We start from the raw sequence: 19,114 nt of genomic DNA, 5'->3' as shown, positions 1-19,114 counted from the left end.
GTGTGAAGACTACAATGCAACAGAATAGGATCATGGACACTAGGTAGAGGACTATTGCCCTTAAATGAGCAAGAGATGACTTCCTGCTTGGACCAAGGTGGTAGTGGTGAAATGGTGAGAAATCTTATGAGAACACATTTTATTTTATTTTATTTTTATTTTTAAAAAGATTTTATTTATTTATTCATGAGAGATGCAGAGGGAGAGAGAGAGAGAGAGAGAGAGAGAGAGGCAGAGACACAGGCAGAAGGAGAAGCAGGCTCCACACTGGGAGCTGGACGCAGGACTCGATCCCGGGTCTCCAGGATCACACCCCTGGCCAAAGGCAGGCGCCAAACCGCTGAGGCACCCAGGGGTCCCTGAGGCTGTGTTTCCTATACAGAATCTAAATCTTAGGTGTCTTGGAGAGTCTTTTGGGCTGCCTGCTAAAGGTTATCATTCAGGGACGCCTGGGTTGCTCAGTGGTTGGGCGGCTGCCTTCGGCTCGGGTCGTGATCCCGGGTTCTGGGATCGAGTCCCATATTGGGTTCCTGCAAAGAGCCTGCTTCTCCCTCTGCCTGTGTCTCTGCCTCTCTCTCTATGTCTCTCATGAATAAATAAATTTTTTTAAAAAAGGTTATCATTCATTCAGCCTACTATTATACACACACTTAAGTATGCATTATAGTAAAAAGGAAATGAGTAAGACTCAGCTCTTGTTTTGTGGGAGGTCACATTCTTGTGAGGCAGAAAACCTAACTAGTCACCATATGATATACTAAGTGCTTAGATAAGGGGACTCTTGTTAGGAATGTTCTCAGCTTTCCTGTGCAATTCCTCAGTGGTGCAAGTTTGAAAAGCTTTTTTTTTTTTTTTTTTTTAATAAAAGATATTCTCAGTGTGCCCAAATTAGAAAATATAGGTAAGAAGAACACTTGGAAATCTGGCTTTCAGAGGTAACTACCACTAAAATTTAAAAATGTGCTAGATCCATTTAGAACTTTTCTGTCTATACACATTTCTGATAATTATTTAAATATATAAGTGTAACAATTTTTTACGTAGGCTCTTTTTGATAGTTTTACACATGTATAATATATACATATATATACATATATAACCATGTTTAATGGTTCTTTTTTATTTCATTGTATATATTTGTTATCATTTATGATCAACGACATACTATGGGATAGTTATCTGACTCCATTGTTTTCTATTCTTTGATGATCCTTTTAACTAAATTTTAGTGTATATCCTTATTTTCTTAGACAATTCTTAGAAAAGCAATTGCTGATTCAAAGGGTATACACTTTTTTAGTCTTTTAATATGTACTTCTAAGCTTTTCTCAATAAAAATTGAAACAGTTTTAGATTCCCATTATCATTTTATCAGAGTGTTCATTTTAGGTGCTAGACTTGGACATTATTTAATTGATTTATTTTTAAAAAGATTTATTTATTTATTTTAGAAAGCATGCAGGCACATGTGAGCAGGGGCAAAGGGCAGTGGGAGAGAGAGAGAGAATCTCAAGCAGACTCCCCTCTAAGCAGAGAGCTTAGAGGGAGTGTGGGCCATGTCTCAGTCCCTTGACCCTGAGATCATGTTCTGAGCCAGAATCAAGAGTGGGACACTCAACTGACTGAGTCACCCAGGCACCCTATTAGGACTTTTATTTTATTTTATTTTATTTATTTTATTTTATTTATTTTATTTTTTTTAGGAATCCAACTTGGTTTCCCTTTTTTTATTTTATTTTATTTTTTTATTTATGAGAGTCACAGAGAGAGAGAGAGAGAGAGACAGAGACATAGGCAGAGAGAAGCAGGCTCCATGCACTGGGAGCCTGATGTGGGATTCGATCCCGGGTCTCCAGGATCGCGCCCTGGGCCAAAGGCAGGCGCCAAACCACTGCGCCACCCAGGGATCCCCTAGGACATTATTTTAAAAAGCAAAACCATAAATAATTTATAGTGAAGTTGAATACCTTTTTCATGTTTATTGATGAGTTGGGGTTGCTTACTCATCTTCTTTATTTTTCCATTGGCTATTCATCTTTTATAATACAGATTTGTTAGACCTCTTTACTTGTTATATATATTTTTAAATGTCTCATATGTTAACGATATGTTTTTTCATGTAGATGTCTTAAAGTTCTATTATTGAGATCTTGTAAGTTTTTTTCGTTTTATGATTTCTTCTGTCTTTGATATTATACTTTGAAAATAATTCCCTCTCTCCCAATTAAATAAATATTTATATGTATTTCCTTTTTTTAGTTCATTATAAATCCTTTATATATTTAAAATATTGATCCATTTGAGTTTTTCAAATGGTTAGTTTTTTATACCCCATTTCACAATTTTTCTTTTGTCAACTGATATAAAACATTGCTTTTTCACGTATGAAATTCTCACATACTGATAGTTTTATTACTCCCTCTCTTAAAATTATTTTTTAAGAATTATAAATGTTTAATGCTGATTGAACAAAAGAATTGATGCACAAAAATATAAAATATAAAGAACAAGGGAAAAAAAAACAATAAAAAGCATACTACAAAGCAGAAGTTACCACTGTAAAATTTATGTGTATCTTTCCAGATTTTTCTAAGTATATACAAACACAGCAGTATAAAAATGAAGTCAATTCCTGAAATGGTTTTGTAAGTACTTCATTTAAAATATATGGTGGGAGGGGCAGCCCGGGTGGCTTAGCAGTTTAGTGCCACTTTCCGCCCAGGTCGTGATCCTGGAGACTCGGGATCGAGTCCCATGTCGGGCTCCTTGCATGGAGCCTGCTTCTCCCTCTGCCTGTGTCTCTGCCTCTCTCTGTGTGTCTCTCATGAATAAATAAATAAAATCTTAAAAAAAAAATACGTGCATCAGTGTGGATAAATGTATGTTTGTACTCTTGAAGTAGCCAGGAGGCAATTGTCATGTAAATATACTTTTAAAAGTTTTTGTTATGTGGATTTCAAACAAATACAAAAATGAGTAGCAAAATGAACTTCTATTTACCCATCATCCTGGCTTCAACACAGTTCATTTTGTTTAGTCCTCCATTCACTATGCCATGCCTTATTTTGAAGCAATCCTAGACATCATTTCATCCTCAAACATTTCACTATGGATTCTAAATATAATACCATTATTATACATTTGAATATTTTTGTTCTATTTCAGAGGAGGAAGTCTCATGATGACCAAGTATAAACTTATTCTTAAATAGAAGGTACTTTTTCTGGATTCTGTACTCACCTTCTACAAAAGACTTAAAAATGGAATATTTGATTTTATTCAATCATTTTATGATGTGATATGATCTCGAAAGCTTTTAGAAAAGGAGTCATTTAAAGATCTGTATGTTTTCTAAAAGTTTGCTTAAGTGATCTGTGACATTAAGGAGTAAAGGACTCTATTTGAAGTTTAAATTTGAGCAGAAATAGTCATTCAGTTTTGGGGAAGAGAGAACTACAAAATTTTTAAGGCTTCTTCTTTTTTAAGATAGCTTTAGAAAATCCTGATTCTTAAACCTCACATAGGCTTCTTTGTTTGATGCCTTGTGGGGTGTGTTTAGGACATAGGAGGATTTGCTTTTCATGGCCCAACGCTGGGAATGAAAGGAACATCTGAGAGTTGGATCTTTAGGTAAGGGCTGGCTGGTCTTTATCACATATTAAGTGTGTATAGTCAATCTACACTATGAAATTCATCTTCCTATAATGATTATTTAATGTCTTCCATGTGCACTCTCCTTGACCCTTTTAGGTGTACCTGTTCATATAATTCCCACCACAATCCTGTGGAGAAGGTATCATTAGTTACATTGACTGAGGCTCAGAGAAGTTATGGACTAAAAGATCATGCATCTGTTAAATGGTGGGGCAGGGATTCAAGCCACATCTTCTTTTGACATCCCATACTGCCTGTTGGCAAGAATAAATAGTAAGCAAAGAGAACAATTACTGTTTTAACTTGAAGATATCGAATGAAAACAGTGACAAGCACAATATACTGTTCAAAATATACCACCAGGGCAGCCTGAGTGGCTCAGCGGTTTAGTGCCGCCTTTGGCCTGGGGTGTGATCCTGGAGACCTGGGATCGAGTCCCACATCGGGCTCCCTGCATGGAGCCTGCTTTTCCCTCTGCCTGTGTCTCTGCCTCTCTCTCTCTCTCTCTCTCTCTCTCTGTCTCTGTCTCTGTCTCTGTCATGAATGAATAAATAAAATCTTTAAAAAAATTATTAAAAAAATGCCACCAAAAGTATCCCATTGCTAAAAGTTCTTGATAAATGCTAGCTAGCAATTGCTGAGGGTCAACCCACATGTCCCTTCTCTGTTCTGTCTTTTGGAAGTCTCTGAGTTTCGGTCATCATTCTGTGCCAGACTGCTCTGGTGCCTTAATCTCCGATTCTGTCCTCTCCTGATTTGTGGTTGGAAATTTTGCTCCACTCTTCTACCTGAATGTCTTCATGGAGTATTGAAAGTCAGTATATCCAAATGCTTCCTCTCTCAGTTCTCCCAATCCTTAGTTTCTCTTCTTTTACCTACTTCTAATAAAAGCACCAACATTTTCTCAGAGAATAGGGCTGGAATTTTGATGCCATTTTTGTTTCTTCTCACATATATTGCTACTTCTTGGATCTTGTAGGTCCATCCTATGACATCTTATAACCATTTCTGCCCTGTCATTTATACTGCTATCAACCTAGCTTATTGTTTTCTTTTTTAAAAAGAGGTCAACTAATTTTAATGACTTTTACAAAACGATAAGGGATATATAATTGATCCTTGAACATGGGTTTGAACTTTTCCTTGAACATGGGTTTGAACTGTGCAGGTCTACTTACACACGGATTTTTTTTTCAGTAAACATGGCAAAATACTGTAAATGTGTTTACTCTTCCTTATGATTTTCTTTTTTTTTTTTTAGGATTTTATTAATTTATTCATGAGAGACACACACACACACAGAGGCAGAGACACAGTCAGAGGGAGAAGCTGGGCCCATGCAGGGAGCCTGATGTGGGACTCAATCCCGGGACTCCAGGATCACGCCCTGGGCCAAAGGCAGGAGCCCAACCACCGAGCCACCCAGGTGTCCCTCCTTAAGATTTTCTTAACATTTTTTTTCTAGCTTACTTTATTGTAAGCTAGAATACAGTATATAATACAGTATATAATACATATAACATACAAAATGTGTTGACTGTTTATGTTATTGGTAAGGTTTCTGGTCAATAATAGGCTAATAATAGCCTTAAAATAATAATTTTAAGGAGTCAAAGGTTAATAAGCAGATTTTTAACTGTATGAGGTTTAGGAGCACCATATTGTTAACTGTACTACTGAGGGTTAACTGTAACGATACAAATATTTAAAGATGGGATACATAATGAAAGTAAGTATCCTTCCATCCTTCTCTCCTAGTTTTCTAGTTCCCTTCCACAGAAACAACCACTGTTAAGCAGATTCTTGTGTATATTCATGTATCTTGTGATATATGTCTATATACATATGGATTTTTCTATATTTCTCTCCACAAATGATTGCATTCTATGTATATTGTTTGGTACTGACTTTTTTCTTTAATTTGACATATATCCTAGAAGTTATTTCAGCTCAGTGCCTATAACAGTAACAATAGCTATCATTTGTTGAATGCTTGCTATATGCAATGAATGGTTCTAAGCACTTGCCACATTTTACCTCTTGCAATTCTCCTACTGATTCTAGGAGGTATTAGTATTACCCTGTTCTAGAACTGAGAAAACAGAAATATAGAGGTGTTATATGAGTTTCACAAGATCCCACAGGTATTTGGGCCAAGCTAGGATTTGAATTCATGCAAACAAGGTTGCTCCCCACTGCTGTTCTTACCTGTCAGCTCCACCCCACCCCCCAACTCCCAGCTTCATCTCAGAGGCAGGAACTATGGCTGTTGATCTGTTCAATTGGCCCAACCTCGATCCCTGAGCAAGTGTGATCTCTGGCTCCTTTCACCCTTCATGTCAGTCAAGAATCTCTCTCTGGGCATTTATGCTAATCTTTCATGAGTTTTAGCCTGGCACTGTGGAGTGGGCTAAGAAAAGCATCTTGTTTCTCCTTTTAAATTACCCTTTAAATTCTCTTTGGTTAGAAAACAAGGAGTTTCCTTAACTTGCAATCTCTTTTTGCCTAAAGCTGTGGTACACATGAAGCAGTATTTACTAGTTTAAGGATTTTAGGCAAAAACGATGTTAAGGGGCAGCCCTGTGGCTCAGTGGTTTAGCACCGCCTTTGGCGTAGGGCATGATCCTGGAGACCTGGCATCGAGTCCCATGTCAGGATCCCTACATGGAGCCTGCTTCTCCCTCTGCCTGTGTCTCTGCCTCTCTCTCTCTCTGTCATGAATAAATAAATAAAATCTTAAAAAAAAAAAAAAAAAAAAAAAAACGATGTGAAGGCCAACCAAAATGTCTTGACTCATGAACTTGGGATCTCTTATACCTATGCACCTTCTGAAGTAAGAATCATAGCTGAAATTCATTTTGGAGATGGATAAACTGAGGTTTGGAGAATACAGCTTCTTCGGAATGCAACACATAAATACCCTATGTAGGTTAGAGTAGCTTAGCTTCCTATGAGCATTTTTTTCTTCTTTTTCTTTTTATTATATAGTATTCGATACATGGAAAGTTATATGCACATGTGTGTTTATGACTTTTAAAGTCTAATAATTAAATGAATACCCATGCCCTTAACCATCCAGTTTATGAGCCTGCACATTGCCAACACTATTGGAATTACCTTGGCTCTCCCATTCCCATCACCTGCCTCCCACTAAGGTAACCACTATCCTGAATTAACGTTTTCTTGATTACCTTTCTACAAATTATGATTTTGCTAAATATCTGTGTATCTTAATGTATTGTTTTTGAATAAATGTTTTCTTAAACTTTTTTTGCCAAAGTGTACAAGAAAATATCAGTGTATGAAACAGTTGCAAAGACTTATTTTTCTTTGTAACTCCATTTGAAGTCATTATACCTGGGATAGAATCAGGCATTGGATTGAAGCGGAATTGGGGAGTGGAAAAGGTACACCTGGTTAGGAATTTATGTATTTATAAGCAGTTATAATAGATGAAATTCAGAAGTTTACAGAGAAAATGTGACTGATAATGTCCTTTGTATGGTGTGATGCCACATGGTTGATATACAGCAAGCATGGTAAATGCCAATTATAAATTACTAGCACAGGCTTTATATAGCATGTTTATCTCTTGGTTCCTGCTTGGTAGATAGCACTGACATTGTAACTGTTGGTGGCATTTGTGACATTAATGGCAGTGTTAGGTAATGATTGAGCATATAGACTCTGGAGCCAGACGTCCCGGGTCGTACTCCACCACTTTATTTGACTTTGAGCCTTGGACTCTTTGTTACTAAATGAGAATGATGATAATACCTGTCCCAGTGGTTGGGTGATCATCTGGTATAGAAGTGTAAGTGTATGTGGCATGAGGCACTGTAGTATAGTTGAAAGAATGCAGACCTTGGTGTTAGATTGAGTTGATTTAGTTTCTAGATTAGTTGTGGAACCTCAAGAGTGGAATCTTTTGGAACTTTAGTTTCTTCCTCTGTGAATTTACTGCATATGTTTGTTATGAAGACAAGAGTATGTGAGTACTTACCTTGGACAACAAATGGTACTTCTATTGTTTTTTAGGGTTCATGGGTTTGCTTAACAACTCAGGTACTTACATGGTTTCTTAGTCATCAGGTGTAACACTGAACTGCTGTTAGCTTTATTTTACTTATTTCTTGTTTGTTTTCAGTTTTCAACTTTTTTTTTTTAAGATTTTATTTATTTATTCATGAGAGACACAGAGAGGCACAGACATAGGCAGAGGGAGAAGCAGGCTCCAAGCAGAGAGCCCAACGTGGGACTCAATCCCAGGTTTCAAGGATCACACCTGGGCCAAAGGCAGCGCTAAACTGCTGAGCCACCTGGGCTGCCCAGTTTTCAACTTTTTAATCAGTGCTATGAAGAATGCCCTAACTGCTAAATGAGACACAACGGAATATTTTTCCTGGTATTAAAAAAGTGACATTCACAAATATTTTAAAGATACTTTTATGTAATACACATGGTGACCTTGAATTAAAAAACACCTCTAATCATGTTCTTGATTCCTTATAGTTGCATTTGAAAATTGCTTTCCACTCATGATAAACATTGTGTACAGGCTTCTAAAATGTCCCTAAATGCACATTATTATCTCTTTTTTTTTTTTTTTGTAAAGCACTCTGGCCAAACATTTTTTTTTTTTTTTGCCAGCACAAGTAATCCTTAGAGCCCAAACTAAAAAAGTGATAAAAGGAAAAATACCAGATTCTACAGATGTCCCAAAATTTGTCTTTATTTCTTTTTAATTTTATTAATTTATTCATGAGTAGCACACAGAGAAAGGCAGAGAGATAGGCAGAGGGAGAAGCAGGCTCCCTGCAGGGGAGGACACCAGATCACACCCTGAGCTGAAGGCAGATGCTCAACCACTGAGCCACCCAGGTGTCCCCAGAATTTGTCTTTAAATGGGAGAAAAAATTTAAAAACCACATGGAGCTTTCTAAAATGTCTTTAACAATCTACCTTGGGAGCCCATTTCAAAAATAGAAGTTGATGCATTAAACAGATGTTTCACTGCAGCTCTAAAAATTTTTATAAGTACAGCCATTTGGAAGAATGATCCTGGGTCAGAAGTTTTATTCCTGTGTATCTACATTAGGTACACATGCCTCATCTCAGTTGTCATAATTGTCTCTGTAATTTCCTCTGGAGTAGTGGTCATAACCACTCTGGCCTTCCATATCTGTATCCTCCAGGTAGACTGTCATATCTGCCACTCCCATAGTCCTGTTCCCCACCACCTTGCCCCAAAGGCACCCCCTCTAGTTCCCTGAGCTGACTTACCAGAGTGATCCATGTGGATCGGTGACCATCCAGAGACTCTCCATTCATGGCTCTCACGGCTTCTGAGACATGCTCTGTCTGGTTTGGTGAAGGTGAAGAAATTAAAACCCCAGGATTGCTGAGTCTCATGAGTCCTTGACAACAACCACCTCAGAAGTGGGCCCAAAGCTGCTGAAGTGGTCTCCCAGAGCCTGCTTATTGGGGTTACATTTGAGCCCTCCCACAAAAAGCTTCTCTTCTTCAGAAGCTGTGACAGTGAGTTTGAGTACTACAAATTCAGCACAAAGACTGGAAGAATAGCTATCGTCAAGGAACAGAGAGACTGGGCTGTTAGCTTTAGATAGGACTCAGAATTTTAATATGATCTAAGGGGGTCAGACCAGTCTGGAATCAAATTAAGTTGGTTGCTTAGCATTTGGAATAGTTATTATAAATGTAGTCTAAGCTTCTGTAATCTTTATTTTAGGGAAGGTAAGATATTTTCCCTTAGAGGAAAGTTGTGAGTAAACTTTATCTTTTGGAGCAATTTTAGGTTCACAACAAAATTTAATGAAAATGTTCCCATATACACCCCCTGACACAGAAATGCACAGCCTCTCCCCCATTACCAACATCTGCCCACCAGAGTGGTACATTTGTTATCATCAGTGATCCTACACTGACACATCATTATCACCCAAAGTATATAATTTACATTAGAGTTCACTCTTGGTGTTGTATATTCTGTGGGTTTTGACAAATTTATTCTGATATGTATTCACCATTATAGTATTATTTAGAGGAGTTTCACGGACTTCAAAATCTTCTGTGCTTTGCCTATTCACCCTTCTGTCCCTTAATCTCTGGCAACCATTGATTTTTTAAAAATATTTATTTATTTATTTATTTATTTATTTATTAGAGAGAGAGTGTGTGTGTATGGGGGGCAGAGGACTGGGAAAGAGAGAATCTCAAGCAGACTCCCAACTGAGTGTGGAGCCTAATGTGGGGCTCAATCTCGTAACCCTGAGATCATGACCTGAACTGAAACCAGAAGTCAGATGCTCAACCAACTGAGCCACCATGTGCCCTGGCAAGCCCTGATCTTTTTAGCTTTGCCTTGGTTTTGCCTTCTCCAGAACGTCCTGCAGTTGGAATCATATGGTATGTAGCCTTTCAGATTTGCTTCTTTCAACTAAAAGAAAAATTTTAATCTCTAAGTTCTATTTGTCTAGAAAAAATATATCTGAGAAGCTTGGCCTCTTGAACTCAACATGCAGCTTCCTTCAAGGGGACTCGCTCCCCACGAGCCACATCATCAGCCAGCCCCACGGCTTAGCAGGATGACATGTTGCAACTGCGTTAGCCTTCACACCCTCTTCTCATGATATTTTTAACCGTTCTGGACTAAGTCCACAGTGTAGAGTTATAAATAAGGCTGGGTGAAGATACGTGAACAGGCTAATAATTAGGTACTTCTTTAAACCTGTATCCTTAAATATTTATTCCGTGCTTATTCAATGGGGGGGTTGAGTCCTCTGTGTGTGGGAAGAGTAGAAAAGGAAATAAGTTGGCTGGGCCTGGCACACCCCACTTAGCAGAATACAACCTCACTGTTGATCAGTCCTTAAAAGTCAGTTTGATGATTATTGGTTGTTGTTAAATCTCATCATCAACTACACCCTTCCCTAGTAGTATATTAAAATATTTCTTCCGGAGGTGCCTGGCTGGTTCAGTTGGTAGAGCATGAGACTGTTGATCTTGGAGTTGTGAGTTCGAGCCCCACACTGGGTACAGAGATTACTTAAAAATAAATAAAGTCTTAAAAATGAAATAAAATAAAATATTTCTTCCAGGCAGGAACAATTGCTGACAGATACCATTCTTTGCATCTTGACATATGCCCAGCCACATTGTAGTGCTTCTCATTGACTTGAACTCTGAGCAAGTGCCCAACTGGCCATTGTCAACCTAACTTGGTCATCTGTTAGATGTTAGACAAAGTTGGCTTTTCCTTTTCCATCTGGAGATGCAATCCCTGAGGAAATCATCCTTGGTCTTGTCCCAGATGGAGAGGGCTGCACTGTTTCCCTCTTGAAGCTGTGATGATGTTCACAGAAAGATGGGCCAAAAAGCTTCACTTACCACTTTCTTTTCTACATCCTCATTTGAAAGGTAAACAGTGGAAAATGGGTAGGAGAAGAAAGATCTCTAAGTATTATGAAAGGGAGGGCCTGGGACTGGACACTCAGTGAGAACAGTATCTGTGAACACCTAGCAGGCCTGTCACCCAGGGTAGAGATTGGCAACCATTTTCAGTAAAGGACTGGACACGATTTTAGGCATCATGGGTCATATGGCTTCTGGCATACCCACTTAATTCTGCTATTGTAGCATGAAAACTGCCCTTTATGAGTTGTAAGGGAATGAGCATGTTTATGCTCCAATAGAACTTTATTTATTGACACATGCCCATTCTTAGCTCACTGGCCACACAGAATGGGCAGTGAGCTGCATGGCCTGTGGATTGTAGTTTGCTGACCTGGTCTAAGATAATATAAGCAACCTGAAGTTTGTCTGTGCTGGCTGTGTATTCTCTGTAGAGATCGTTTTTTTGTGCTTTAATAAAGCTTAGTGAAAAATGACTTTGGAAATGCTAAGTGAATCCAAGAAGTGGGAGTTCTGCTGATGTTTGGGTAGTAGAGGAGAACCATTCCCCCCTGGAGGCCAGCTGGTTATAGTGGCACAATAAGCACGGTGAGAATAAAAGGGGTGTAAGAGACTGAGAGTCAGGGCGCCTGGGTGGCTCAGGTGGCTAAGCGTCTGCTCATTGGCTCAAGCTGTGATGCCAGGACCCTGGGATCGAGCCCCACATTGGGCTCCCTGCTCAGCGGGGAGTCTGCTTCTCCCTCCCCCCTGCCACTCCCCCTTGCTTGTGCTCTATCATGTTCTTTCTCTCTGTCAAATAAAAAATAAAAATAAAAAATCTTAAAATTCCCCGAGGGCCACATACCAGAAGTTTTGGCTTATTTTCTGCCAATACCTTGGAAGTTCTGTGTTTGGTTTTAGCAAGGACAGGTAATCTTCATCTCCATACATGTTCTTATTGATAATGAAACTATGTTATTTCTATCTCAAAGCTCTTTCATTGAGGTATTTTGTTGGACTTTTTTAAAAAAACATTTTTTAGTATTTTTTAGTTATGTTAATGCTATGTTAATTTTGTTGGAAATTAAATGAATGGAGCTTTAGCCTTGGGGATGAGATGTTCCAGCATGTGAAATGCTTATACTCCTAGGCCAAGAATTCATTAATTTTTAGGTGACAAATGGCTATTGTTAATAATTTATTTCATGTTTATTTAATTTATTATTTTTGCATAATCATCTACCATAATTTTTATCAACAGGATCCTTACTACAGATTTAATGATCTTAACTACAGATGGATCTCCTTGGATAACTGGACCTATAGCAAGAACTTTAAAATTCCCTTTAACATTAGGTACGTAAGTGTGTATATCAGTATGTACATCTGTATGTATTTAGTTATTATTATTGGTCTTCTTTTTCTTTCTTTGTAATAACCTTTTGTTTATTTAGAGTACATATCAGAGAGTTGCCAGACTAAAGCATTCTCCTATAAAAGTGAATATTTATGTTTTGATTTTATATAAGAATGGTGCCACTGATCATCAGTCATGAAATTATGTCTTACTCGGTTATTCTTCCAGTGGTTATAATGGAGTCACTCAGACCTATTCAATTCTCTTATTTCCATTTCCTTCTCTCTGGTCTCCACCCCATAATCAATAGAGTGTGTATTTTTATAATTTGTCAAGTAAGATCAGAGATATATCATTTGTTCCATGTGGTGTTAAGCAGCTATCGAGGCCATGGCATTGGCCTTAATTATGTCATGAAGCCATGAGGAAAAGCATAGTACAGTTTCAATAATGTTCCATATAGCAGAAAGTAACCCATTTGTATCTACCACCATTATAGCTAAATAAAAAAAATCTTCTGTCCCTTTTGTCTGACTTTTTTTGGGTAATTATTTACTGGCCTCTTAAAAGAGAAATAAAACCAGATTCTAGTGCTCAACATCACAACTTTGCTGTGCTCCAGGCTCTTATTTCCAAATCATATTTAAGATATCTGTTAAGGGGTCCTTTTTCATCTTGAATTCAGCATATCCAAAATTTAAACAATTGACTTTCCCACATAAAGCTTACTTTATATTCTGACAGCCTTATTGTTTCTCCTAATGTAACACCATTTTGCTGACCTTCTATGCCTAAGGTGTTTTTGGTTTATACTGTCTTCTTCATCTCTGTATGCAGTCTGTTAATTTCTGCCTATCGTTTTTCTTGATTCAGCCCCTTCCTCCTCATTTCTCAGTTTCCACATTTGCCTAGGCCTTTGGTAGTGAGTGCCTGCAATTGGGCCAAAGCTGTGTAACTAAATTTCTTGCTTTGTCTTTTTATTCTCTGGTCTTGGTATATAGAAACATTAGACTCATCTTCCCCAAACATTAGATTCATCTTTCCAAAATATTGGTTTTACCATGACGTTCTTGCTCAGAGCCACCTGGGTGGCTCTGTAGTTTAGGCATCCAGCTCTTGGTTTCAGCTCAAGTCATGATCTTTGGGTCTTGAGATCAAGCCCCATATTGCTTCATGCTCTGCACTCAGTGGGGGAGTCTGCTTGATATTCTCCTTCTCTCTCTCAAATAAACAAATAAATAAAATCTTAAAAAAAAAGAATGACAGTGTTTTCCTTTTTTAAAAAAATTATTTATGTATTTTAGGGAGAGGAAGAGAGAGAGGGAGAGACAGAGAGAGAGAGAGTGAGTATGAGTGGGGGGCAGGGGGAGAGGCAGAGGGTGAGGGAGAAAATGTCAATCCCCTGTCCAGTGGGAGTCTGAGGCTGACTTGCTAGATTCGGGGTAGGGGGTACCTTAATCTTATAACCCTGAGATCACGACTTGAGCCGAAATTAAGAGCTGGATGCTTAACCAGCTGAGCCACACAAGCGCCCTGACAGTGTCTTCATTTTAATTGACAAAACCAGTTTAATCCTCTCTGATTGTCTGAAAATACTGCTTAATCTTGCCTATTCCTGTGCCACTTCCTGCAGCCCCTCCTACCCTGCTGACTTGACCAGATTCCTCCCTGTAGCTCCCTAGTGCAGCCTCTGCACCTGAATCTAGCCTATTATCTTAATGTACTAATGCTGTTAGCACTTCCTTATTTTGAATTTTCTTTTCTTTGGGGGTCTACCTTCTACTTAGACATTTCTACTCATTAAAAAAAAAAAACTTTATTGAGACCTAATTCACACACTGTACAATTCACTCTTTTCAAGTATACAATTCAGTAGTTTTTAGTATATTCAAAGAGTTGTGCCACCATCGCTAACCTCACTTCAGAGAGAAAGCCATACCCATTAGCTGTTCTCAACATCCCCATCCCCTCATCTCTATCCCAGCACTAGGCAACCACTGATTCATTTTTTTATGGATTTATCTCTTCTGGGAATCTCACTTAAATGGAATCATACAATCTGTGGTCCTTTGTGACTGGCTTCTTTCACTTAGCATATAATGTTTTCAAAGTTCATCCATGCTGTCACATTCACCACTTCATTTCTTTTTATTGCTAAGTAATGTTTTATTGCATGGATATACCACATTTTATTTATTATATTTGTCCTTAAATTCTTGTTGCTTTCTTGAAGTCTTCCCTTGTAACATAACTCTAGATAGCACCGGTAGACTGTCCAACAAGACTATATTAATATTATAAAGTAGAAGAGATTGAGAGGGTTTTTTTTTTTTTCATTTCCTGTGTTTTAGGCTTGAATGGCAACTGGACTGCAGATTACTTAAATTCAAAGAGTGTTTTAGTTCCCAGTAGGGCTTAGCAGAGTGCTGGGCACGTAATATTCACTCATGAATACTTGTTGGTTGGCTAATGTGTTCTTTTAGATAGTGTCAGTAAATATAATATTTTGTGAAAATATTTTAGGTCTACTATTTAACTTAATTATCATAAGAACTTTGTAAAGTCCTAGAAGGTCAGTATGTTTCAAAATTATAAGTTGTGCTTATGATTTTATGGCAATTGAAATATTATTCCTTTTTTAGTTTAAATTAAATTTGTCAACATATAGTACTTCATTAGTTTCTGATATAGTTTTCAATAATTCATCAGTTGTGTGTAATACCCAGTGCTCATCACATCACATGCCCTCCTTAATGCCTATCACCCAAATATCCCATCCCCCCCATCTATCTCTCCTTGGCAATTGAAATATTATTAAGAAAGATATTATTTATATTATTATTAAGATTAGATCAGGCAATATAACAAGGGTATTATGCTAAGCGAAATAAATCAATTAGAGAAAGACAATTACCATATAATTTCACTCATATGTGGAATTTAAGAAACAAAATAGGATCATAGGTAAAGGGAGGGAAGAAAATAAGATGAAATCAGAAGAGAGACAAACTGTAAGAGATTCTTAACTATAGGAAACAAAGTGAGGGTTGCTGGAGGGGTGGGGGGTAGGGGGATGGGGTAACTGGGTGATGGGCATTAAGGAGGGCATGTGATGTAATTAATGAGCGCTGGGTGTTATATGCAACTGATGAATCACTAAATTCTACTTCTGAAACTAATAATACACTATATGTTAATTAAATGAATTTAAATAAAATGTATTAAACCAATGCTTTTGAAAATTTCATCGGAAACTGCTTTTTAAGAATGTGTATTTTCTTTTTTTTAAGAATGTGTATTTTCTGTGAAATATTTATTCCTTTAGTTTTTAACTAATGAAGATTTATCTAAGCTAAAGTTTTTTTTTTAAGCTAAAGTTTTATACATCTTGTTTTAAAAATCTTTTCTTTTTTTAAGCAATTGGCAAAAAGTGAATTTGATTTTTGAGGGCGTTGATACAGTTGCAAAAGTCCTGCTAAATAATGTTCCTATTGGGAAAACAGATAACATGTTCAAAAGATATGTAAGTATACAATGACATCAGATTAAAACCTACTTATATGTGTTTGTGTGTTAATTGTTGTGAGTAGAGAAAGGTAATTGCATAATTGCCCATGCAGGCAGCTACAAGCTCTTTGAAGCACTGGGTAAGTTACTTTCATTCTCAGTTGCCTCATTGTAGAATGATGAAAACACCACAGACCCTATGGAGTTGGGAGGATTTAATAAGCTAATTATATAAAATATTTGACACAGTTCTTGGCACATGATAAGTGTTCAGTAAATGCTGTTCCCCTCTCTCTCATTTGGTGATTCAGTTTCATGTAAAATGCCAATTGACAAATTATTAAAAGAGAAAATGTTCCCTCCTTTCTGGAGTAATACCATTAAGATGTCATATCCTGATCTTCATTCAAGAATATACTTTTGAAACCAAAATAACTTATGACTTAGAATTACATGCTGTTCATACCAGAGAGTCAGGTTGTCACAAAGCCCCTAGGAAACTCCTTGGCAACTTCAAGACCAAATGTAAATAGCCAGAGCAGACATTCCAGGGCTAAAGATACTTTCTTCTTGCTCTCTTGGCCTAGGACCATCATCTGTTCATACAAATAGAAGGAGAAACCTAGAAATCTACTTTTGGGGAGGAGAATGTGCTCAGCTGTAACTTTATGCAGGCAACTAAGTTATACTTTTTTTTTTTTTTTTTAAGATTTTATTTATTTATTTGAGAGACAGAACAAGCAGGGGGAGCAGCAGGCGGAGGGAGAGGGAGAAGCAAGCTTCCCGCTGAGTGGGGAGCTCAGTGTAAAATCATGACCTGAACCAAAGGCAGGCACTTAACTAACTGAGTCACCCAGGTACTCCTAAGTTATACTATTTCAGTGAAGTGCTTTCTTCTACAAAAAGCCTAACCCTAAAGATTTCAATTATATTATGCATCTCTCATACATTTTTATATGTCTGTATCTAAAATTTTGCACATGAGTCTATTGCTATATCTGTTCTTTCCTTTAATGCAGAGTTTTGATATTACCAGTGTGGTTAGCAATGTGAACTCCCTTGAGCTGCGTTTCCAGTCACCAGTGTTGTATGCGGCCCAGCAGAGCAAAGCTCACACTAGCTACTCCGTGCCTCCAGACTGCCCTCCGCTTGTACAGAAGGGCCAGTGTCATGTCAACTTTATTCGAAAGGTAATGGTGTTGCAAATGGAGGGGGCATTAGCCTTGATAATGGGATGTGCTGGCATGTGAAATGCTTGTTTGACAGCACCAATCTTATTTCAGAAGTTGGGTGTCTCTTCCTGACTGCTTTATGGGATGGAAAACTTGAAATCAGAACCAGAAGATTATATGAATTTTTGTGGAGAATCTTTGTCTCCCTTGATTTCCTTCCTGAAACATACTTCAGAACTTAAGTAACAACAGAAAAAGAAGAAAAATAGGTGACTGATAATGTAATCTTACAAATTATTTTTTAAGAGTTTATTAATTTTTTTCAGAGAGAGAAAAAGAGAGGAGGAGCTGGGGGAAGGGCAGAGGGACAAGCTGACACCCCACTGAGTGAGGAACTCAAGGTGGGGGCTCCATCCCAGGACCCTGAGATTGTAACCTGAGCCAAAGTCAGATGCTTAGCTGACTAAGCCACCCAGGCACCCCTATAAATTATTTTTTTAACATTTAGGTTTATCAAACTTTTCACCAGGCTGTACAGTTTATATTTATTAGCGATTCTCATTAATAGGAAGCCTTCTGCAAATATTAATATATTTGCTGATGTGCTCTTATATTTTATTGCTAGGCTCACATAAAATCTAACAAAAATGAATAAAAAATCCATAAAATGATTATTTTTCTTTTCTTTTTTTTTTAAAGATTTTATTTATTAATTCATGAGAGACACAGAGAGAGAGAGAGAGAGAGAGGCAGAGGGAGAAGCAGGCTCCATGCAGGGAGCCCGATGAGGGACTCGATCCCAGGTCTCCAGGATCAGGCCCTGGGCTGAAGGCAGCGCTAAACCACTGAGTCACCGGAGCTGCCCGATGATTATTTTTAAGTTTCATCTGAATCTAAATGACTTGAGTTTATTCCAGTATGTGGTTGGATTAGTATTCTGTGCGGCATTAATTTTTTAATTTTATTTTTATTTAAAAATTTTTTAGGGATCCCTGGGTGGCTCAGCGGTTTAGCGCCTGCCTTCGGCCGAGGGCATGATCCTGGAGTCCCGAGATTGAGTGCCGCATCAGGCTCCCGTTGTAGAGCCTGCTTCTCCCTCCTCCTGTGTCTCTGCCTCTCTCTCTCTCTCTCTCTCTTTCTTTCTCTCTCTCATAAACAAACAAATAAATCTTAAAAAAAAAATTTTAATTGTGTTAAAATACGATAGCACATAATTTTGCCATCTTAATCATCTTTAAGAGTGTGGTTTACTAGTATTAAGTATATTCATGTTGTTGTGAAACCAATCTCAAGAACTTTTCATGTTGTAAAACTGAAACTCCATACCCATTAAAAAAACAACTCTCTATTTTCCCCTCCTCCCAGCCCCTGGAAACCACTGCTATTTCTGTTTCTATGAGTTTGACTACTCTAGATACCTCAGATAAGCGGAATCATGCATATTTGTCTTGTTGTGCCTGGCTTATTTTACTTAGCATAATGTTCTTCATATTGCATAGCATGTGTCTGAATTTCCTTCCTTTTTAAGTCTGAATAATATTCCATTGTTTGTGCATGCCACATTTTGTTTATTCATTTGTCTGTCAATGGACATTTATTTGGGTTGCTTCCACCTTTTGGCTGTTGTGAATAATGTTGCTATGTATGGATGTACCAATATCTCTTTGAGATCCTGCCTTCAATTATTTTGCATATATACCAAGAAGTGGGATACTGGAGTATATGGTAATTCTATTTTAAATTTTTTTAGAAATTGGCACTTAGTTGTAACAACAAATGTAATCATTGGTTTCATTATGAAGATACTTAGAGGGGATCCCTGGGTGGCTCAGCGGTTTAGCACCTGCCTTCGGCCCGGACATGATCCTGGAGTCCTGGGATTGAGTCCCACATCGGGCTCCCTGCGTGGAGCCTGCTTCTCCCTCTGCCTCTCTCTCTCTCTCTGTCTCTCATAATAAATAAAAACTTAAAAAAAAAAAAAAAAGAAGATACTTAGAATATTTTTCCAGTACTT

General features: G+C 37.8%; 1 protein-coding gene across 1 annotated transcript in view; it reads left to right on the top strand.

Moving 5' to 3' along the window:
* The window catches only part of MANBA (mannosidase beta), a 114,766-nt gene that overhangs the window by 2,982 nt on the left and 92,670 nt on the right, over nucleotides 1-19,114 (top strand). The window contains exons 2-4 of the mRNA XM_072810468.1: nucleotides 12,326-12,420; nucleotides 15,839-15,944; nucleotides 16,948-17,118. Of these exons, the coding sequence (XP_072666569.1) occupies nucleotides 12,326-12,420; nucleotides 15,839-15,944; nucleotides 16,948-17,118 (372 nt within the window). The remainder of the gene's footprint in view (nucleotides 1-12,325; nucleotides 12,421-15,838; nucleotides 15,945-16,947; nucleotides 17,119-19,114) is intronic.

This window comes from Canis lupus, chromosome 33, assembly GCF_048164855.1.
Source record: "Canis lupus baileyi chromosome 33, mCanLup2.hap1, whole genome shotgun sequence".
Lineage (NCBI taxonomy): Eukaryota > Metazoa > Chordata > Mammalia > Carnivora > Canidae > Canis > Canis lupus.
This window is presented reverse-complemented; position numbering and strand designations above follow the sequence as displayed.